The sequence below is a fragment of the Chiloscyllium plagiosum genome, unplaced genomic scaffold (assembly GCF_037043375.1).
Source record: "Chiloscyllium plagiosum isolate Xiang-an unplaced genomic scaffold, Cpla_swu_hap1 HiC_scaffold_22, whole genome shotgun sequence".
Classification (NCBI taxonomy): Eukaryota; Metazoa; Chordata; class Chondrichthyes; order Orectolobiformes; family Hemiscylliidae; genus Chiloscyllium; species Chiloscyllium plagiosum.
The window spans coordinates 63,674,513-63,697,050 of record NW_028270160.1 but is presented as its reverse complement, the minus strand read 5'-3'; the positions used below and the strand labels follow the sequence as shown (position 1 = coordinate 63,697,050).

The 22,538-nt window shown below is 40.2% G+C and overlaps 1 protein-coding gene across 1 annotated transcript; it reads left to right on the top strand.

Annotated features, from left to right (window-relative positions):
- Positions 1-21,267, top strand: LOC122561014 (protein phosphatase Mn(2+)-dependent 1K-like). The gene is made up of 7 exons (XM_043712287.2): positions 1-54; positions 8,004-8,450; positions 8,540-8,640; positions 13,513-13,675; positions 14,297-14,441; positions 14,534-14,668; positions 15,544-21,267. Exons 2-7 carry the CDS (start codon positions 8,038-8,040, stop codon positions 15,673-15,675), a joined length of 1,089 nt encoding a protein of 362 aa, XP_043568222.2. The 5' UTR covers positions 1-54; positions 8,004-8,037; the 3' UTR covers positions 15,676-21,267.
- The last annotated feature ends 1,271 nt before the right edge of the window (positions 21,268-22,538 follow it).

Sequence of the window (22,538 nt, the reverse complement as noted above, 5' to 3'; positions counted from 1 at the left end):
GGCGACGTTCAGGGGAGAGTGCCGTGTGCTAAGTGTGAGCCCAGCAACCGCCCGGTGAGTTTTTTTGGGGACACTTAAAATGTTATTATTGTCCGTATTAACCCGGAGAATCGGTTTAAACCGAAAGTGCTGGCGGAGTGTGAATGTCAAGGAGTAATTATTGCGAGAGGTGGAGGAAAAGGGGTGACAGTTTTTGATTTGAGTCAATGCAAGCTTGGTTTGTGGTTCTCCAGATACATGCTGCAGAACTGTATAGCACCAGCTGGGCTTGGAGCAGCGGTGGTATCATGTTTATCTGTATGATCATCCTCGACAGCTGACCGACCTAAGCAGGGGTTGCTGCCAGCACATTAGTACACAGTGTGCTGAGGAACTTGTATCTGGTTTCAGCAAAAACCAAAAATGTAGAAGCTTGGATTGGGACTGCATCTTTAGACCAAACTGCAGGAAAGGGATAATCCCTCAAACTAGAGGGGAATAAAAGCAGAAGTTACTAGTGAAGCTATGCAGGTCTGGCAGCATCCCTTTGACGAAAGTGAAAATTTGAGCTGGGTGACTCTTCATATTGAACAGGTTCATTGGGGATTGGAGTCATAAGCACACAAAATTGGTTGTATTTGTTGGATACCAGTCATTTCAGTTCAGTTCCAGGACATCTCTGTAGGTGTTCCTTGGTAATATCCTAGATCCAACTGTCTTCAGCTGCTTCATCAATTACTATCTCTCCATCATAAAGTCAGAAGTGGGTCTATTTACTGATGATTGCATTGTTTGTGAATCTGATAATGAAACAGTCCATGTTCAAATGCAGCAGGACCTAGACAATATCCAGGCTTGGGCTGAAAAGTGACAAGGAACATTTGTACCACACAGTCAAGCAATCTTCATCTTTATGAAGATAATCTAACTTCTACCCCTTGACATTTAATGGCATTGTCATCACTCTCAACATCCTGGGAGTTATCATTCACTGGGAACTGGACTAGACATACAAATATAATGGTTACAAATGCAGATTAGAGACTAGGAATATTATAGTGAGAAGCTCAGCACTGACCTGTTGACTATCAAGGCACATGTCAAATGGTGATCACTTGCCTGGATGAGTGCAGTTTCAACAACACGTGTTTGACACCATCCAGGGCAAAACAGCCCACTTGATTGGCACTGCATTCACTCCCTCCACTGACACTTAGCAGCAGTGTGTACATCAAGATACACTGCAGGCATTCACCAAAATTTCTTAAATCAGTGTTTTTAAACTAGTAAGTGTGTATCAATGTTTGTGAAGCAGTGCTGCTTTCTCTGAGCAAGGCTGCGTCTATGATTCCATTCTGCTCTGGTGCCTCTGTCTATTACTCAGTGGTATCAGAATCAGGAAGTAGGAATAGGCAATTCAGCCCCCTGAGCCTGTCCTGTCATTTGATGACTGATCCCATTTTGGCCTCACCATTTTTCTGCATGCTGTCCAAAACCCTCCAACCCAGTAATAATAAAATCTCTCCCTCCCCCTTAAACTTAATGTCCCAGAATCCACTCTGGGGTAGTGAATTTCAGATTCATGACCCTTAGGGAGCTGTAATTTTCTGCTACACTTTTAAATCTGCTGCTCCTTATCTTAAAATTATGGCTCCTTGCTCTAGATTGCCCATGTGGAAACATCCTTTATATATGTTGTGGTTCTGTTTGCCGAGCTGGGAATTTGTGTTACAGACATTTCCTCCCTTGTCTAGGTGACATCCTCAGTGCTTGGGAGCCTCCTGTGAAGCTTCACAAGCACTGAGGATGTCACCTAGACAGGGGACGAAACGTCTGCAACACAAATTCCCAGCTCGGCAAACAGAACCACAACAACGAGCACCCGAGTTACAAATCTTCTCTCAAACTTTGATCCTTTATGTATCTATGTTGTCAAATCCCTTTAGCATCTTGTATATTTCAATTAGATCTCTCATTCTTCTAACGTGAGTAGGCTTAAACCATCTTGTCATAAGACAAGTCCACACCTCTGGAATCAATCTGGTGAATCTCCCCTTAAATACCTCCAGTCTAACTACATCCCTCAAGGGGACCAAAATTGTATACAGATTGTACACAATTGTACACAGGATCTGAAAAGTGACTACAGAGAGTTAGGTTGGAAGCTGAAGAGCAGGACGTGTAGAGTAGTGATCTCAGGTTTGCTACCAGTGCCTCGAGATAGTGAGATGAGGAACAGGCAGTGAGTGCAGCTTCACACGTGGCTGCGAGGCTGGTGCAGGAGGGAGGGCTTCAGATACCCTAGACCATTGGGATACCTTTTGGGGAAGGTGAGACCTGTACGTGAAGGACGGGTTGCACCTGAACTGGAGGGGCACAAATGTCCTGGGTGGGTGATTTGCTCATGTGATTCGGGAGGATTTAAGCTAGTTTGACGGGGGGTGGGAATCAGCTACATGTCTGAGAGGGGGACAGTTGTAGATGGGGCAGTGACAGGATGTATTGAATCATCAGGAAGGTTTCTCACGTGATGAAACAAAGGGATCGGTTAAAGTGTGTCTGCTTTAATGCAAGGAGTGTCTGAAATAAGAGTGACAAACTTATCAGTACTTGGGGCTACGATGTTGTGGCCATAACGGAGATGTGGGTTTCACTGGGGCAGGAATGGTTGCTTGATGTTCCAAGGTTTAGTATGTTTAAAAAGAACATGGAGGGTGGCAAAAGAGGAGGGGGTGTAGCATTGCTAATCAGAATGTATCACAGCTACAGAAACAAAGGTTGTTGACGAAGGTTTCTCTACTGAGTCATTAGGGGTAGAAGTTAGGAACAGCAAAGGAACAGCCACAGCATTGGGGGGTTTTCTACAGACTACCTAATAGTATGGAGAGATTGAAGAACTCACAGATGGGCAAATTCTGGAAAAATGCAGAAGTAGTAGGGCTGTTGTTCAGCTTTCCCAATATCGACTGGAACCTCTGAAGTGCAGATGGTTTGGTTGGAGTCATTTTTGTCAGGTGTGTTCAGGAGGGTTTCCTTACTCAGTATGTAGACAGACTGACGATGAGAGAGGACATTTTGGATTTGGTGCTTGGCAACAAGCCAGGACATGTGTCAAATCTTGCGGTGGAAGAACACTTTGGTGACAGTGATCACAACTGCCTCACATTTAGCATAGCCTTGGAGAGTAAAAGGAGCAGTTACTGAGGAATGATATTTAACTGGGGAAAAGGAACTTATGACAGGAGTTGGGAAGTACAGACTGGGAGCAATTGTTCCACAGAAGGGGCACAGCAGACATGTTGAGACTATTTAAGGAGCAATTGTTGCGAGTGATGCACAAATTTGTTCCTCTGAGACAGATAAGAAGGGGTAAGATTAAGGCACCTTGGATGACGAGAACCGAGGAGCTTCTCGTCAAAAAGAAGAAGGTAACTTCTGTAAGATGGAAGAAGCAAGGATCTAGCACAGCTTTAGAGGATTACAGGCTTGCTAGAAAGGAGCTCAGAAATGGACTGAGGAGAGCCAGGAGAGGGCACAAAAAAGGCTTGGCAAGAAGGATTAGGGAGAACCCAAAGGCATTTTACTCATACATGAGGAATAAAAGAATGATCAGGGAGAAGATAGGGCTGATCAGGGATAGCGGAGGGAACTTGTGCGTGGAGTCTGAGCAGATAGGGGAAGCCCTAACTGAGTTTTTTGCTTCGGTTTATACCAAGGAAAGGGACCTTGTTATGAATGAAAACTTTGAGGAGCTGGGATACCGTCTTGACCAGATCAAGATTGATGAAGTTGATGTGCTGAAAATTTTGGAAAACATTTAAATTGATAAGTCCCCAGGGCCAGACCAGATTTATCCTAGAGAAAGGAGATTGCTAAGCTGCTGGCGAGGATATTTGCCTCCTCACTCTCCATGGGAGTCGTACCGGAGGATTGGAAGGAGGCGAATGTTGTTCCTCTTTTCAAGAAGGATAATAGGGAAATCCCTGGCAATTACAGACCAGTCAGTCTTGTGTCTGTGGTCAGCAAAGTTTTGGAAAGAATTCTGAGGGATAGGATTTATGACTATTTGGCAAAGCATAGTGTGATTAAAGGCAGTCAGCATGGCTTTGTGAGGGGCAGGTCATGCCTCACAAATCTTAGAGTTCTTTGAGGAGGTGTCAAGACAGGTTGACGAAGGTCAAGCACTGGATGTGGTGTATATGGACTTCAGCAAGGCATTTGTTAAGGTTCCCTGTGGTAGGCTCATTCATAAAGTCAGGAAGTATGACATACAGTGAAATTTGGCTATCTGACAGAAGGCAGAGAGTAGTTGTAGATGGAAAGTATTCTGCCTGGAGGTCAGTGTTGAGTGGGGTCCCGCAGGGCTCTGTTCTTGGGCCTCTGCTCTTTGTAGTTTTTATAAATGACTTGGTTGAGGGGTGGGTTAGTAAATTTGCAGATGACACTAAGGTTGGAGGTGTTGTCGATTAGTATAGAGGGCTACTGCAGGCTACAGCATGACATAGACAGGATGTAGAGCTGGGCTGAGAAATGGCAGATGGAGTTCAACCTGGATAAATGTGAAGTAATGCATTTTGGAAGGTTGAACTCGAATGCTGAATATAGGATTAAGGACAGGATTCTTGGCAGTGTGGAGGAACATCGGGATCTGAGTGTGCAAGTACATTGATCCCTCAAAGTTGTCACCCAAATGGACAAGGTTGTTAAGAAAGCATATGTTGTTTTGGCTTTCAATAACAGGGGGATCAAGTTTAAGAGCCGCGAGGTTTTGCTACAGCTCTACAAGTCCCTGGTAAGACCACACTTGGAATATTGTGTCCAGTTCTGGTCGCCCTACTATAGGAAAGATAGAGGCTTTGGAGAGGGTGCAAAGAAGGTTTACCAGGATGCTGCCTGGACTGGAGGGCTTGCCTTATGAAGAAAGGTTGAATAAGTTCGGACTTTTCTCTCTGGAGAGAAGGAGGAAGAGAGGAGACCTGTTCGAGGTATACAAGATACTGAGTGGAATAGATAGAGACAGGATTGACTGGTACGAGGAGTCATATATAGTTTGAAGATATTATGAGGAAGGTATAAAGGAGACATCAGAGGTAGATTCTTTATGCAGACAGCTGTGAATGTATGGAATGCTTTGCCAACTGTGGTGGTGGAAGCAGAGTCATTGGGGACATTTAAATGACTGCTGGACATGCACATGAATAGCAGTGAGTTGAGGGGTGCGTAGGTTAAATTATTACATTTTACATTAGGATTAAATTAAGGGGCGGTAGGTATAGGACAGATGTTAGGGGTAGATTCTTTACTCAGCGAGTCGTGAGTTCATGGAATGCCCTGCCACGAGCAGTGGTGGACTCTCCCTCTTTATGGGCATTTAAATGGGCATTGGATAAGCATATGGAGGATAGTGGGCTAGTGTAGGTTTGGTGGGCATGGATCGGCGCAACATCGAGGGCCAAAGGGCCTGTACTGCGCTGTATTTTTCTATGTTCTATTTTTTCTATGATTAAACCTTGGCACAACATCGCCGGCCACAGGGCCTGTTCTGTGCTGCACATTTCTATGTTCTACGTTCTAACACTCCTATGGTCTCACTCATTCCTTGTAGTTACAGCAACACTTCCCTTTATACACTCTTCCTTTAGCAATAATGCCAAAATTCTAATTGCCTGCTGTACCCCCCTAGTTTTAGTTTTCTGCTGAAATTCTTCATGCATCTTCAGGAGAAGAGATGTCTGCTAAGTTACGTGCCAGACCAAATATTCTATATGACTGTGTGGCAGTTGCATATCGTCATTTTTCCAATGTGTTGTGAAATTGTTTCTCAAAGTGCCTTAATACTGAAGGTCAGGAACCACTGTCTTGGGCTGCACTTTCCAATTCCACAACGAGTAACATTTTGAAGGATAAAGACAGCAGCTACTCCTGTTTTTATTTCAAACTACACACCGTCCTAACTTGAATATATATTGCTGTTCCTTCACTGTTAGGTTAAAATCCTGGAAAAGTCTTCCTAATGACATTGTGGTGGACCTACAACACAGACTGGAGAAGCTGAAGAAGGCAGTTCACTATCTAAGAGCAACTAGGGATGGACAATAAATGTTGGCCCAGCCAGTAATGCCCACATCCCATAATATACCATAAACAGCAAGAGGCGCTACACTGATCTCTGGGGGACCCTGTTGAACACAGGCTTGTAGTTGGAAAACTACTCCTCAACCAACTTGTTGCCAATCAGCTAATTCTAGATCCAAACATCAAAGCTCAGAAATCATGGGATCCAAGGAATTTGGGCTGAATCTTCCATGCAGGACCTTATAAAAAACTTGCTGAAACCATAGTAATCTGTCAAAACTGTTGCCATCCTCTACACCACAGGTCACCTCTTTGGACAACTTCAATCAAGTTGGTCAGACATGACCTCCCCTTGCTGACTGTTCTTGATTCTCCTCTCCTAGTGCAGGTTAATTCAGACCTTCCGAATTGCTTCCAATAGTTTCACCAGCACTCTGGTTAGACTGGATTGTAGTTTACTGCTTTGTCTCTTTTCCTTTCTTGAATAATGATTCCACATTGTCTGTTCTCCAGTGCTCTGGCACTTCTCCTGTAGCCAGAGAGGAATTGAGAATTATTGTCCGTGCCATTGCTGTTTTCCTGCTGGCCTCACTCATAAACCTGGGATAGATTTCATCTGGGTCTGGAGATTTCACCTACCTAAGCCTGCCTGACCATTTAGAACCTCCCCTTTCTATGCTAGTTTCTTTAATTACATCATAGTTTTTCTCATTTGATTTTTGTAGCAAATACTTTTCTTGCCCTGTGTAGGCATGTTTTGCTCTGGTGCAACCCATCCAGTTTGTACTGGTCCCCTGAAACCCTCCCCTTGCACCATTCCTCCAGCCATATATTCATCTCATTTTGCTATTTCTACTTTGATTAGCACATTGCTCTGGTAGCAATCCTGAAGTGACTACCTTTTTGAGGTTCTACTTTTTAAACTTGCTTCCTAACTTCCTATATTCTGCTTTTAGGGTCTCATTCATTTCTTTTTCAAACCTATGTCTTGATACCTTTATGTACCATGACCATTGGCTTTCACCTTCCCGTTCCAGAATATCCTGTAGCTTCAAGACATCTATTCTCTCCATATCTGTGGAGTGAGCACCTCTTTGTACATACTATCCATAGTAGTTGGGCTTTCAAGAGCTACAACAGGAAGCACTTACTGCATTAATTCTAGTCCTGGGTACTGGAACTGTGCCCAACTTGCACAGAGCAGGAGGAACATGTTGCTGTGAACTGCATTCAGTGATAGAACATAGAAGAATACAGCGCAGTACAGGCCCTTCGGCCCTCAATGTTGTGCCGATCCAAGCCCACCTAACCTACACTAGCCCACTATCCTCCATATGCCTATCCAATGCCCATAATGATGGAGAGTCCACCACTGCTACTGGCAGGGCATTCCATGAACTCACGACTTGCTGAGTAAAGAACCTACCCCTAACATCTGTCCTATACCTACCCCCCCTTAATTTAAAGCTATGCCCCCTTGCTACTGTTGCTACTGATATGCCATATTTGCTTGATACATTTTTTAGTCATTTTTTAAATTGCTTCAAAACATGGGCATCAATGGCTCTGCCAGCATTTGTCCATTCTTGATTGCCCAGAGGGCAGTTAAGTAAACCATGGGTCTGGAGTCACATGTAGTCAGACAAAGTCAAGATGGCAGTTTCCCTCTCTAAAGGATATTGGTGAACAAGATGGGTTTTTCCAACAATCTGCAATGGTTTCATGATCTCATTTAGACTCTCTTCCACCTTTTTTCCTAAAATTCAATTCCATCATCTATATCATGGTGGGATTTCAAACCAGGTCTTCAGATTAATGGTTGAGCAATCATTCCACTAGACAAAGTCCCCACAATGAATGTTATTGGACTCATTGTTGTTGTATCAGTTAGATTTTGACTTGCTAATGTAAGTATAGTAAACTTAATAACCTTTTTCTTTCTCCTCAAGGTTTCTGTGAAGATTTCTGTATTAGACCTTTGTTATGGCCACGTTTTCAGTCTCCCTTGTTTGCCGCCCTGGCAGGTTTCTAGCTGATAAAACAATGAAGCTCATGTGTTTCCAGCAGAAACCTCGCCATTCCTGTCCATTGTCCACTGTTAGCACTAAAATGAACTGGGCAGCTATTGAACGAAGCAAGCAGTTCCCAACTTGGGAAGGCTTTGGCATTTGGTTAGATGACCCAGTTATTTTACCACCTAGAATATCAGCTCTTCAGTATAAAGAGAAGATAGCCAATGTTGGCTGTGTATGCCAGATTGGAAAGAGAAAGGAGAATGAAGATCGTTTCAGTGTATTTAAACTTCCAAATGGATTATCATGTTTTGCTGTCTTTGACGGGCATGGAGGGACTGATGCTGCTGAAATTTGTTCCCAATACATTGGGCACTATATTCAGTAAGTATTTGACTGTTTTTTTTTTAGCAATGTTTAGATTTTTAGGTTTTGTCCTTATTGCACTGATGTCCGCTTTTATTTTTTCAAAGACAAAATCTAAAAATACAAGCAAATTTGGAAAATGTCTTGCTACATTCGTTTCTACAAATAGATAGTGACTTCATACAAAACACTTATGGTTTGAAGGAAGGTGAGTTGCAATCATCTTCTACCTGAAGGGTGCCATATGTTGCAACAGATAATCAAAATATAAATTGTATTTGGAATGCTGTTAAATTTCTCATGTGCTAACATTGTTTGCTGGGGGGTTTCTGGATCCACATTTGAGAAACCGTGAGCTTGGTATGCTGATGAGCATTGTCATTTCTTCAGCTATGTTCTTCTTCCGAGCACTGGAGTGATTCCAAATTAAACAGTGTCTCATTGTAAAGGAAACTCCATGTACTCTTCCGTAAACCCTCTGTTCTTAGAATCTTCTATTTAAAAAGGATGGATTTCCTATTGGCATATTTTTTAATCTTTCCTTGGAGCTGGTTAGCTGCAAATTTGACCATTGAATAAAAGAAGCATTTGAGACAACTCCTCCAATTTTAAGGCTCATAGATGAATTGTTTCCTCCATTCACCCAGGCAGAATGCTAACTAAAATGGAGAGCGGGAAACTTGTTTCCTGTCTTGCAGACTTAACAGAACAAATGGCTCCTATCTCTGTCACTAAATCAAGCCCACTGACCAAACTATTTGAACTGTGATCTTAGCAATATTATGACAATAGATAATAGGTGCAGCAGTAGGCCATTCAGCCCTTCGAGCCTGCGCCACCATTCAATATGATCATGGCTGATCATTCCTAATCAGTATCCTCTTCCTGCCTTATTTCCATATCCCTTGGTTCCACTATCTTTGAGAGCTCTATCCAACTCTTTCTTAAATGAATCCAGAGACTGGGCCTCCACTGTCCTCTGGGGCAGAGCATTCCACACAGCCACCACTCTCTGGGTGAAGACGTTTCTCCTCATCTCTGTCCTAAATGGTCTACCCCGTATTTTTAAGCTGTGTCCTCTGGTTCGACACTCACCCATCAGCGGAAACATGTTTCCTGCTGCCAGAGTGTCCAATCCTTTCATAATCTTATATGTCTCAATCAGATCCCCTCTCAGTCTTTTAAACTCAAGGGTATACAAGTCCAGTCGCTTCAGTCTTTCAGTGTAAGGTAATCCCGCCATTCCAGGAATTGACCTCGTGAACCTACGCTGCACTCCCTCAATAGCCAGAATGTCTTTCCTCATTATGATCACTAATTTGCAAAGTAGATTTGTATGCCATCTCGGCATTAACAATTCTAGCTATTAATTGAGTAATACCAGTGAGTTAGAGTAATACAGCATGGAAATAGACCCTTTGGTCCAACTAATCCACATTATGTTCCAAAACTAAACTAATCTCTCCTGCCTGCATTTAGCCCATATTCCTTTAAACACACTAACCACTTTTTCTTAAAATGTTGTCCCTCATGTCCTTTTTTAAAAATCTTTGTCCTCTCTCCTTTGAAAATATGCCCCCTAGTTTCAAATTCACCTCATCCCCTAACCTTAGCAAAAAGATCTTTTGCTATTAACCTCATGATTTTATAAACATCTAAGGGTACCCTTCAACCTCCTACACTCCTGTTGAGGGGGGGAGGGGGAGAGAAAACCCAGCCTCTTTGAATAACTCAAACCCTCCATCCCCAGCAACGTACTGTAAATCGTTTCTGAACCATCTCCAGTTTAATAATATCCTTCCTATAGCAGTGTGACCAAACTGCAGAGGACTCCAAAAGTAGTCTCACCAATGTCCTGTACTCGGTATTTTTAATTCTGTTCAAATGGGTTTTTATCACTATTTGTTATAAGAATTATGGATCTAGAAATCCACTTCAGAACTAATCTATCAAATTGGGCGTTAATCCCTAAACCTGTTTCAGAATTTGTTGCTCTTCGTGTCATTCATATTTTGCCAACCTATTTGGATACTTACTCTCCCTGTGGCCATCGCATTGAGTTGGCACTTGAACTGGACCTAATGACTAAAAGACAGGGACATTACCACTATCACAAGTCCTCTCTAGTTGCAGCTTGTATATTAGCACAACCTTGAGCAGGGAATGGTGATTGTCACTGCATTAAACAGGTTGGCATATTATTTCAGTGGTTAGCACTGCTGCCTCAGTGTCAGGGACCCAGGTTTGATTCCAGTCTTGGGTTGAAATGATTGTCTAATTAGAGCTTGCACATTCTCTGCATGAGTTTCCACTGGGTACTCTAGGTTTCCTTCCACAGTCCAAAGATGTGCAGATTAGGTAGTTTAGCCATGCTAGGTTGCCTATGTCGAAGAGTGTGGTGCTGGAAAAGCACAGCAAGTCAAGCAACATCTGAGGAGCAGGAGAATTGATGTTTCGACCATAAGCTCTTCTTCAGGAACCTGCTAAAGAGCTTTTGCTCAAAATGTCGATTCTCCTGCTCCTCAGATGTTGCCTGACCTGTTGTGCTTTTCCAGCACCACACTCTTCGACTCTGATCTGCAGTCCTAACTTTCTCTAAATTGCCCGTGTCTAGGAATGTGCAGGCTAGATGGATTAGGCATGGTAAAATGTGTGGATAGGGTAGGAGACTGGGGGTGGTGTGGTGTGATTCTCCTTGGCAGGTCAGTGCAGACTCAATGGGCTGAATGACCTCTTTCAATACTGTAGGTATTCTGTGATAATAACAGCTTAATTTGTATGTGGGATAATAAATTATTCATGTTCATATTGCGTGCAATTCTGGTCTCCTTCCTATTGGAAAGATGTTGTGAAACTTGAAAGGGTTCAGAAAAGATTTACAAGGATGTTATCAGGTTTGGAGGATTTGAGCTATAGGGAGGGGCTGAACAGGCTGGGGCTGGTTTTCCCTGGAGTGTCAGAGGCTGAGGGGTGACCTTATAGAGGTTTACAAAATTGAGTGGCATGCACAGGATAAATAGACAAGGTCCTTTCCCTAGGTTGGGGGAGTCCAGAACTAGAGGGCATAAGTTTAGGGTGAGAGGGGAAAGATATCAAATGGATTATAAGGGGCAACTTTTTGATGCAGAGGGTAGTGCATGTATGGAATGAACTGCCAGAGGAAGTGTTGGAGGCTGGTACAATTGCAACATTTAAAAGGCATTTGGATGGGTATATGAATAGGAAGGGTATGGAGGGATATGGGCCGGGTGCTGGCAGGTGGGAGTAGATTGGGTTGGGCTAGCTGGTCGGCATGGACGGGTTGGACCGAAGGGTCTGTTTCCGTGTTGTACATCTCTGACTCTGTGAACGATGAGATCTGACTCACTTTCTGTTGCTGTGATCACAGTGACAACGAGGCTTAAGACAGAATGGTGTCACTCTAAATCAAGGAAGAGTCCTAGAACCAGGATTCAGTGTGAGGATCGGCCACGTATGTTGTAGCATGATAGCTTTTAAGGTGGATAATTCTGGACATGTATTTATTAGTGGGACAGAAAGCATCTGATAGCAATTGTCATTTTGAAATGGAGGAAGTTGTGAAATATATCCACTATAGTTATGTCTGGAAAAATTCCTTTTATCAGACTTAACTTTGATCAGTTTGGCTGAAAAACTAGTTTCCGATTTATGTTCACTTCTGCTCTGTACATTCTGTCCATTTCCAACTACATTGTCTGGCTGTGTTTCGCTTTCCATCTTGTCATGGTTTGCCTTTCAGAATCTTGAAACTTTGTGCTGTTCTGTTTTCAATGCTACTCATTGCTTCACATTAATTTTTATACACCATATATACAGTTTTCCAAAAAGCATAGCATATTTAACCATTAAACATTGCCAGCCTGTCTAACAAGCATCAGTATTTCTGTTTTGTGGCTCCAAGCTTTTGTAATTCTTTATTTTTGGAGTCCTTTTCCAGTTTTGAAGGCCCTGTTTTAGATGTTAATAGGGCTGTGATGCGTTTTGGGTTTTTTGTGCTTCTGGCTCTCTGACCATTCCTCTTTCAATCAATTTTGAAATTAGCTTCATTTTTGTAACAATTTTGCCCACAATCTGATCAAATTTTGGAAGATTATCACCTGGAAAGAGTAAAACACTTGCTAACCAGGTTTGCTTGTTTCTTATTTAACTAGTTTGGTTTGTATTGTGGCAACTAAAACTCTCTCTCCTTTTTATTTCAACATTTGAAAGAGTTGTACTGCTGTATACATACATCTGGGTGGTTTGTTAATGTGTGATTTAATTTTAAATGAGATGTGCCAGGCTTTTGTTTGTCACTACTTCTACGTTTCAATTTAAGCAAAGGAGTCTAACTGTTCCTTGTCTGGGCTAATGAAGACAGCAAATGTTTATAAACATTATCATGTTAACTCTTTTTGTGAGGTTGTTCTTATTTTTAAGTTGAACACCCGTTTGTTTCTTAATGTTATTACCTTGTTTTTAAACTTCAGTTTTAACTCCTTGACTTAAGTACATCTGACTGGAATCAATTGTATAAATATACAGTGAATGGTTGAGGTAGTTAGCTTTCAACAGTGAAATTTTGAACTGCAGCTTAACTGCAAATTAAAAATTCAATCACAATTTTCCACAATTGCAATCCAACTAAGACATTACTCTGGACCGTAATTACAAATAGGCAACTGTAATTTTTTAATGTAACTTAAATTTGTAGTTCAAAAGCTTTTCTTGTTGCTCCTAATGATTGTAGTTTTTAAGTATAACATGAACCTGATACAATATTTGCAGTTAATGAAGCCTGTTGTAATGCAATTATTTGAATGAGCAGCCTCTTTTAATCAGTGTTTGGCAACAACTTCAACAGTAGAAATTGAGATTAATTTTGGTATAAAAGTTTTTATTAGTAGTACAAAGTGACAATGATTAATCCAACTTATGACTTTAATCTTGAGGACTTTGATTTATATTTGTCCTTTTCGAAATCTATTCTAAAGTTATCACATTGTTAGGGGTGACATGTTTTAATCATGGCATTTAAACATTGTTGGACAAAAGTTTCTTGCCCTTCTAACCCTTCCAGGTGAGCTGTTAACATCAGGGACAACTGCAACTGTAGGTTTGATGAATGAAACAGTGCTTGTAGTCGCCAGTGTTGGAGATAGTCCAGCGATTCTTTGTCGTGAAGGGAAAGCTAAACAATTAACAGAAGATCACACCCCAAGAAGGAAAGATGAAAGGAAAAGGTATCAGTACATCTTCAAAATAAATCTCATCTAATTTGGGTGGCTCATTTTATAGAAAGATTTAATGCAGTAGTGTGCACTGTAGGTTCAACAGTTCAATAGCCAAGAATGGGAGACTAGTTCAGTACTTAGCTTGCTGTGTGAACAATCCTAGTGTTAAGGAGATGTAGTGTTGGTTTGTCTTTTTAAAACAATTATACAGCTACTGGTTGTTATATAAAATCAAATTTAAATCTTTTGCACGAGGAGAGAGGTTAAGAGAAATTCTAATGTTAGATAGGGAATGGTTGATTTGGAAACTTTTTTTATTCTTAAAATTGAAGAGATATTAAGATGGAGTTACAGAACTATAGGGAGACAATGAAATAGCAGAATTACTGCAAAGAGTTGACAGTTACAATGCGATGGTGGAGATTCAGTATTATAGATTTCTGCTGTTCTACCTCTAGCAGCAGTTGTATAAATGTCACTGTCAGACGAAGAAAGCATACAGACATCAAGCAGGCTAGTCATGCATGTTTAATTATTTGGTGATCTGAAATTGATTTTAAATTTTGTAAAAGTTTGGTTGGAAACCGTAACTGGAGGTTGCAATTCCATTTTTTTTTTTAAAACACTAAGGATTAAGGAATGTGGCGGTTTCATAGACTGGAATAGTGCTGGAGATCCTTATGTGAATGGCCGATTAGCCATGACTCGTAGCATTGGGGATGTGGATCTCAAACCTTTTGGAGTAACTGCTCAACCAGAAGTTAACACAGTCAAGGTAAAATATCTTGAGTTTTAGTTGTGGTGTCTTATATGTTGCCTTTCAAAGCATTTACTCTAACTGTATATAATGTTAACATTTATTACTAGTTGGAACATGCAAAAGACTGTTTCCTGATCCTGACCACTGATGGAGTTAGTGGAATTATGGAGGCACAAGAGATGTGTGACATTGTGAAAAAATACCAGGATCCATCAGAGGCTGCTGGAGTTGTAAATGAGCAGGCAAGAAAGATTATTACATTTAATTGTTGACAATATGACTTCCTATTTCAGGTCCATTGTTCCCTGAAGGTGGCAATGCAGGGCAATAGTGGTCAAGAAGTCATATGGGAAGCTATCCTTCATTGGACGGGGTATTGAGTACGAGTTGGCAGATCATGTTACAGTTGTACAAGACTTTGGTTTGGCTACATTTGGAACACTGCGTACAGTCCTGGTCGCCACATTACCAAAATGATTTGGATGCTTTGGAGAGGGTGTAGAGGAGTTCACCACGATGTTGCCTGGTATGGAGGGTGCTAGCTATGAAGAGGCTGATTAGATTAGGATTATTTTAATTAGAAAGATTGAGGTTGAGGGGAGACCTGACTGAGGCCTACAAAATTAGGAGCAATGTTGACAGGGTGGATAGCAAGAAACTTCTTCCCAGAGTGGAAAACTCAATTACTAGGGATCACAAGTTCAAAGTGAAAGTGGAAATGTTCTTCACGCAGAGGATAGTGGGTGCCTGGAACGTGTTGTCAGCGGAGGTGGTAGGGGTGGGAACGATAGCATCATCTAAGATGTATCTCAACAGATACATGAATGGGCAGGGAACAGAGGGTTACAGATCCTTAGAAAATAGGCAGCAGTTTTAGATGGATCTGGATCGGCGCTGGATTGAAGGGCCAAAGGGCCTGTTCCAGTACTGTAATTTTCTTTGTGCCATTTGTCATTGCATCTTTTCACTTAATAAAAGTTGCCAGTGAAATTTAGAATGTAACTATGATATGACAAGTTCTCAAAGAGAATGGAAACTACTTCCACAATTTTTAAACCAGAATAGATGATTACTGTTCACACCTGCTATTTTATATTTTTGTTAATATAAATTTCAGGCTCTGCAGTATGGAACGCAAGACAATGTAACTACCATGGTTGTGCCACTTGGTGCCTGGGGGAAATACAGTACTTCACTTGGTCAGACAAGTTTTGGAAGGATGGTGGTTGCAAGCTCCAGATGGTACTGAGTGTTCACTGATATTGGAAACTACTATAGACTAATCCAGATTACCACCATTTCTATAAAATATATGTTTGTACTTGTGTGTTTTTTGGATTTTTCCTACATATGTTGCAATAGAAATTGATACTGTGTGTAATCCACATCAGTTATTTTTATTTGTTAGATCTGAATACTGTTGCCATTCACTTGACAATGTCAGCCTTTGACTATCCATTCTGACTTTGCCACGGTTGACTTGTAACTATAACTCAACATTCAAGTAAGTGTCATAACATCCCTGGTGTTCATGTGTATATTATACTATAGCCTTGGACAAGAGGCAATTGTGATTTACATGTAATGTGTGTAAGCCTGAAAAGCTGGGTGGGGAGCAAGGAAGTGAGTTGAGTATCAGCACAGACATGATGGGTGAAAAGGCCTATCCTGTGATGTACATAAAAATGGACTAACCGATCAATGTCTTCATTTATGGTTCATGTGCATGTTATGGACTGGACCAGACCCCATCAAAATCTATTAAGAAGATAGGATTCTAGGTTAACTCTTATTTTAAAGGCAAGTTCCTGGCATCTTGTTCCCAATGGAACCCAATTGGTCAAACTACTGGATTTAAGGCAAAACACACTTTATTCATCCTCTATAGTTAAAATACAATGAGAGAAGAAATTGGAATACTTAACCCTATTGGGGAAAATTAACAGAATAATAAAATATTAACTGTTCCAATATAGTAACAACCCACAAACACCTTAAAAGCAAATTCAGATACTGTCTCAAATGCAACTCCAGCAGCAGGAAGAGAACCCACAGCTTTTAGCTGGATCCAAGAACGGTGGGGGGAGGAAGTATCTTCCACTTATCCAAGACACTTGAAAACTAAAACTGAAAATCCTGTGGGAGCTTGACCACATCCATTCAGGCTGCTTCTGTTGTTCGATTTGAAAAACCCAAGTCTTCACAATCTGTTTATTTTGCATTTTCAGTAGACAGCTCAGCACCTCTGTTTTCCTTCTTTCTTAAAAACCAGGATAAAATATACCTCTTAAAGCCCGAGTATCGTCACATGCACCTGTGTGCCTTTTTCAGCATCTGAGCCCGTTTTAGTTTTCTTGTACACCTATTCAGTCTTGTCTTTAAAATGCATCTGTACAATTCCCTTCATTCCATTCTTCTGGATGTTTCTCCTGATTTACCTATTTCATTCCTTAGTTATCTTGTATTGATTTCTAGTTTCACTTTTCCCTTCACAAATATTATCTTGTGGATGCTGAATTAAAACCTTTCAATTTTTTTATTTTTGGGTCAACACCAACCTTCTTTTTTTTTGATCTATTATTTAAGCACTTGGGACTGAAATTTTATTTGCTGGATTCTGGACTGAGGCCATCCTGCATGTGTGATGCCTGGTCACACAAATCTGATCAGCACTGAAATTGACAGATTGTCCACAATTTTCAGATTATCTATTTATCAAATGTTTAAATGTCCTTCCTGATGAAGTGCTTTTGCCCAAAACGTTGATTTTCCTGCTCCTCAGATGCCGCCTGACTTGCTGTGCTTTTCCAGCACCACACTCTCGACTCTAATCTCCAGCATCTGCAGTACTCGCTTTCGCCAAATGTCCTTCCTCCTGAGCAAAAGTTGTGAATGAATCCATCTGAATTTGAGATACAGTTGCTGCAATCCTGTATGGAGTTATCATGTCATCACTGAGCTCAATAAAACACAACCTTTGCACTTTTACTCCATTCCAGTTCTTTCCAATGTAAAAGGCAACTGTAGTTATGGTGCTAAAGTGTGGTACCACATTTATCCATTAAAATTAATCTGCCAATTGTATGTCTATTCTGAAAGTTAATATCATTTTGTAACTTATTGCAATCCTCCTCATTATTGACCATTTCCTCCCACTCTACACTTTCATCCTGCAAATTCAAATTGATTCCAAAGTCCATATTGTAAATCATGAACAGAACTGGTCTCATTGCTGATGTTGGTGAAGTACTACTTCCTATTTTCTGCCAAACTGAATAATTATCATTTTACTTCTAGTCTGTTTTCAAGACAATACAACCAGCACACCATTGTCAATTGACTTCACATTTTGATCTTCTGAGAGCACAATTAGTATTTTGCCCATTATCCAGTTGTGATTTCTAAAGGGGATGCCTATTTATTGTACAATTAATATTAAAGGCTCACCAGTCTAAAGTTTCAACTTGCTCTGAAGAATAGATATCGCAGTAGTTATGTATTCGCCTTCTGCAACTTTCTGTTAAAAGCACCGTACAGGGATTACTATCTCAGTTTTAAAAATGCATGGATGTAATCTTCTTCCATCTCCATCTGTATCTCTGTCCTTAACTTCTATACTTAAACTTAGAAACTAGAAGCAGGGATTGGCCATTCAATCCTTCAAGCCTATTCTGCCATTCAACTTGATAAGACCAAAATAGATAGGAGCAGAAATTACACCATTCAGTCCATTGAGTCTGTTTCACCATTCAGCCCTGAAAAAGGGTTACACCCGAAATATCAACTTCTCCACCTCCTGACGCTGCCTGGCTTGCTGTGTCCTTTCAGCCTCCTGCTTATCTACCTTGGATTCCACCATCTGCAGTTTTGTCTCTCCCAACATTCAATCCTTTTTTGCCACTTTCTCCCTGTAGCCTTTGATCCCTTTGACAATCAAGAACTTGTCTATCTCTGTTTTAAATATACTCAATTACCTGGCCTCCACCGCCTTCTGTGGCAACCAATTCCACAGATTCACCACTCTCTGGCTAAGAAGTTTTCCTTATCTCCTTTTTAAACGGTCTTCCCTTTACTCTAAGGCTGTGCCCTCCGGTTGTCATCTCTCCTGCCAATGGTAACATCTTCCCAATGTCCTTTCTGTCCAGACTGTTCAGTAAGTTTCAGTCAGATCCCCCTCATCCTCCTTACCTCCATAGAGTATAGTCCCAGAGTCCTCAAATGTTCTTCATATGTAAAGCTTTTCATTCCTGGGATCGTTCTCATGAACCTCCTCTGGACCCACTGTGATATGGGGTCCTCTATCTCAATGACTTGCCTGCCTTTTTCTGAATGTCCTTTGATACTGCCCGAAAGCAATATACTTTCCTTGGTCTGAGAACCATTTAAGTCTAATTGTTTGCCAATATGTTGTCCATGTGATTTTTTTTTTTGGCCCCTAAAGCTGTCACCAGTCTGTTACTTGGTTTTCTTCATGTCTTAAATAATTACCCTGAATTGTAACAATTGTGGTCTCTATCCCCTTTAGTGTTAGCCATGCTTGGTTACTTCCCTGTTACTAGATCCAATAGCAAAGTTTCCCTTGTTAGACTTGCAGATTAAAGGTTAAAGTCACTAACTATAGTCCTCCTGGACCATAGGGCTGCTTCACTATTAGTGGTGGTATAACCTGAGGGTCACCACCTCTTTGAGGAAGAGGAGAAGATGTGACTTGCATGGTAATCTCAGCCAGTGGGGGAATTGAACATCACTCTGCATCACAAACCAGCCATCCAGCAAACTGAGCTAACAAACCTGACTTTTGTAAAAAGCATTGTTATAGGAACTTTGTTCCATTATCCCCTCTAACTACCTCTTCTGGCCAATTTAATATCAGGATGTTTGAAAACACCTGTGATTGAACTTTAAAAATCCATAATTTATTTGCATATTTCTTCCATCTCCTGTCCAGTATTGTGGTCTGTAGAATACAATTATTTGACCGATTTTGTTATATTAACTTTATCTTTGTGGATTCTAGTTACTTTCGCTGATGGCCATATTACACTTATGTACCCTTTCCCTGCTCTGTATCCTACAATGTCTAATTCCCCCAATGCTGGTTGTTTAAAAAAAAGCATGACTATGTATTATTCAAACACTGTATCCAGTTCTGTTTTGAAGTGTACAAAATTTATCCTTTAGTAACAGTTCTTTAGTCACCTTGTTACACCATCACAATTCTATCTATCTTCTCTTCTAAGTCATGTAGAAATGATTAAACTATTGCCTTGTTTTCAAGTCCCATTTTATATAGGGCAGGTTTATTTTCTGTACATCCTTCTACCTTTTTTAGAAAGGTAAAATTCCAATACTCAGTCTAAATTGTGCTTCTCTTCTGCTGATTTGAAGTATAGCATCTCACTGACTGGCTAATTTGAAACATCTGAATGGCATGAAGATGCTGTATTTGTGACAAGTAATCTTCCATACCCATTCCAACTGGCTTAATTTTAATATGAATGCAAAAAAGTCCTTTAGCACTGCATGTATTTAATTACCAATCGTAGATTATCATTTCTTTAATCAGACATAATTAACTTGACCCTTTGTTACTGGGTATAGCTCTTTTTGTTTTCCCTCACTGAACTGTGGAGCTTCCTTTCCTGAATTTTCTCTTGTTCTAACCTCTCAAGGTGACTTTACAATCGTTGTGCCTCTATTGATTGTCTGTCTGCCTTGTACCTTGAGCTGAACTGGTAACCTGTTTTCATGTGTGATTGGAGTGGTTACGTTTAGCAGATGCCCTGCAGCTATTTTGACCCAAGGTAAATTATAGGTATGAACTTTGTTTCAGAAGGTTATTGTTGAGACTTCACTTTAATGGGTACCTATTGGTATTCTGTATTCAGAATATTCAACTGTAAAGCTGTTCAGAATCTATCCAACTGTGTAATATCCTCTTGCCACTTGTGTTCTTGTAAAGTGGATGAATCAGATAAGGAATTAACATTTGTCTGTCAGATGTTTTAAAGAGTACATTTTTCATGGTTTCTCCTGCTCCAGTGCTAAAACAGGATTTTTTGGCAGTTAACTCCAATACTGTACCAAGTTTGTTTTCTACCTTTCAGATTATTGTATTGTTGACTGACTTATCTTATTTGTGACTTTAAGAAAACTCCATAGTGGGCTGCATGTAGTACTGCTCTAATTGTTTGTTTGATTTGAATTAATGCTCTAGTAAAGGCTAATCAGTAGCTGAATTTTTCTCACCTTCAAACACCAGACTTATCCTTCAATCCCATTGTATCAAAGTGAGAGCCTCCAAAGTATAGCCACTATATTGAACTGCCGAATGCATTCTGTGTGCAAAATAACAATTACTTTTTTTGAATGATAAAGTTCCATTAATGCTCATTTCCAAAATTTTGGCTGTGGAGCATGAAAAACCAGAGGAAATCCCTGCCCTCTTCATGGCAAAATTGATTAGTCTGTGTATTGACACATTAATGCGGTATTGATCTTGTTTGCTTCAGTTTAACTGTATTTTGAGTTGTGTCCTTCAACATGTTGCATTTTTCAATCCAAATTGTTTAAAAATGTTTTTGTACAACCTCTTATCCTCCTCAGTTACCTTTAGCCTAACTGATGTTTGACTGAACTTTAGTGTATGAAATTGTCTTCTAAAGGTCTACTTCAAATTTTGTGCAATGTAATTACACATGTGTAACATAAAGTTGTGAATGCAAACTGATTACTCCCACTGTCTAAAACCCACTTGCTCAATTAAATATTTTTCAAATGTTTAACTGTATTCAGTTTCACCAAGTAAATGAATAAATTAAATTATCTTAGCAAAGATGGGCATATTTGTGCAAGAATGATCGTGGGAAGCTAACTTTTTGAATACCAAGCCACTCAAACCTTTAGCTTTTATCACTCTCTCTTTATTATAAAAATGTCAAAATGTTACTTTTTTTTTCCATGATATCTCAGTTATTGTCAATGGGGATGACAAATTTAGAATGGTTAGAATGTCATGTTCAAAGTTGGAAGAAAAGCTTAAGCTGCCGTACATTTTAAATCTGAACCAAGCAGGAAATGGTGGAAATTTTAGTCATTGTACATCCGTGAAGAGTACATGTAATGTATGCCCAATTTCACCTTCTGAAACTCAATTCCACTAAAGCATATACGAGGGACACACAATCACCAATGATACTGATCATGCTGTCTATACCAAACTAAATTCATTCCTATTGGAATGTGAATCAGGATTTTTGTCAAAACAGCAGAAGTAATTTAATATCCTGTATCTTACCCAATTTAACCATCTGTTAAATTATCACTGTCCAAGTTTTTTTATATAGTAAATGCAACATCTGACTTCTTACACCACCACAATTAACATCAATTAAGATGTGTGATTTTGAGCTTTTTCCTTTGACCATTTCAAATTGTAGGGCTTTGTTTGATAAAGAAACAAAGTTCTTTATCAAAACTCACCTGTCATTATTCAACCAATAAATTTACTTCCTCTGACTACACTGTCCTTGCCACAAATGTTGGCATCAGTCATGGGCCACCTTCTGTGTTTTAAAACCTCTTCAGCTCATTATTTCTATATATTCTATTAACTTAAAGGAGCTAAATAAACAAGGGCTGTTATGGGCTAGACTATTACCAGGGTGTCTGATTAATGTGTTGAGGGCCTGCGTTCAAATCCTGCCATCATAAATGCATAAATTTGATTGCCAGACTTCGAATTCCAGATATGTAATGAAACTATTGTTAGAACCCCCATCTTGCCTACTAATGACCTTTTAATCTAATCATATGGAGCAAAATGTGTCCTTACCTGGTCTGGCCTACATATGCCTTGTGTTGCAGAGCAATGTGGTTGATTCTCAACTGCCCTCTGACCAATTGGGATTTGGCAATAAATGCTGACCGAGCCAATGATGGCCTCATCCTGTGAGTGATTTTTTTAAAAAGATATAGAAGAATATCTATATTCAAACTAAGGAGTGCGATCAGCCTTAATCATTTTTTTAGGATGTGATACTCAAATAATAATCTCAAAACCAAGTACAGAGGCCAAGAAATTGGTTTGCCCATTTTTGAAATAAAATTGGC

What these genes read in the sequence shown, in the direction of transcription:
- LOC122561014 (XM_043712287.2), top strand. Translation starts at nt 8,038, where the DNA reads ATGGCCACGTTTTCAGTCTCCCTTGTTTGCCGCCCTGGCAGGTTTCTA. An exon ending in CACTTATGGTTTGAAGGAAG is followed by an intron (nt 8,641 to 13,512) that starts GTGAGTTGCAAT and finishes TAACCCTTCCAG; the next exon opens with GTGAGCTGTTAACATCAGGG. An exon ending in CAGAAGTTAACACAGTCAAG is followed by an intron (nt 14,442 to 14,533) that starts GTAAAATATCTT and finishes ATTTATTACTAG; the next exon opens with TTGGAACATGCAAAAGACTG.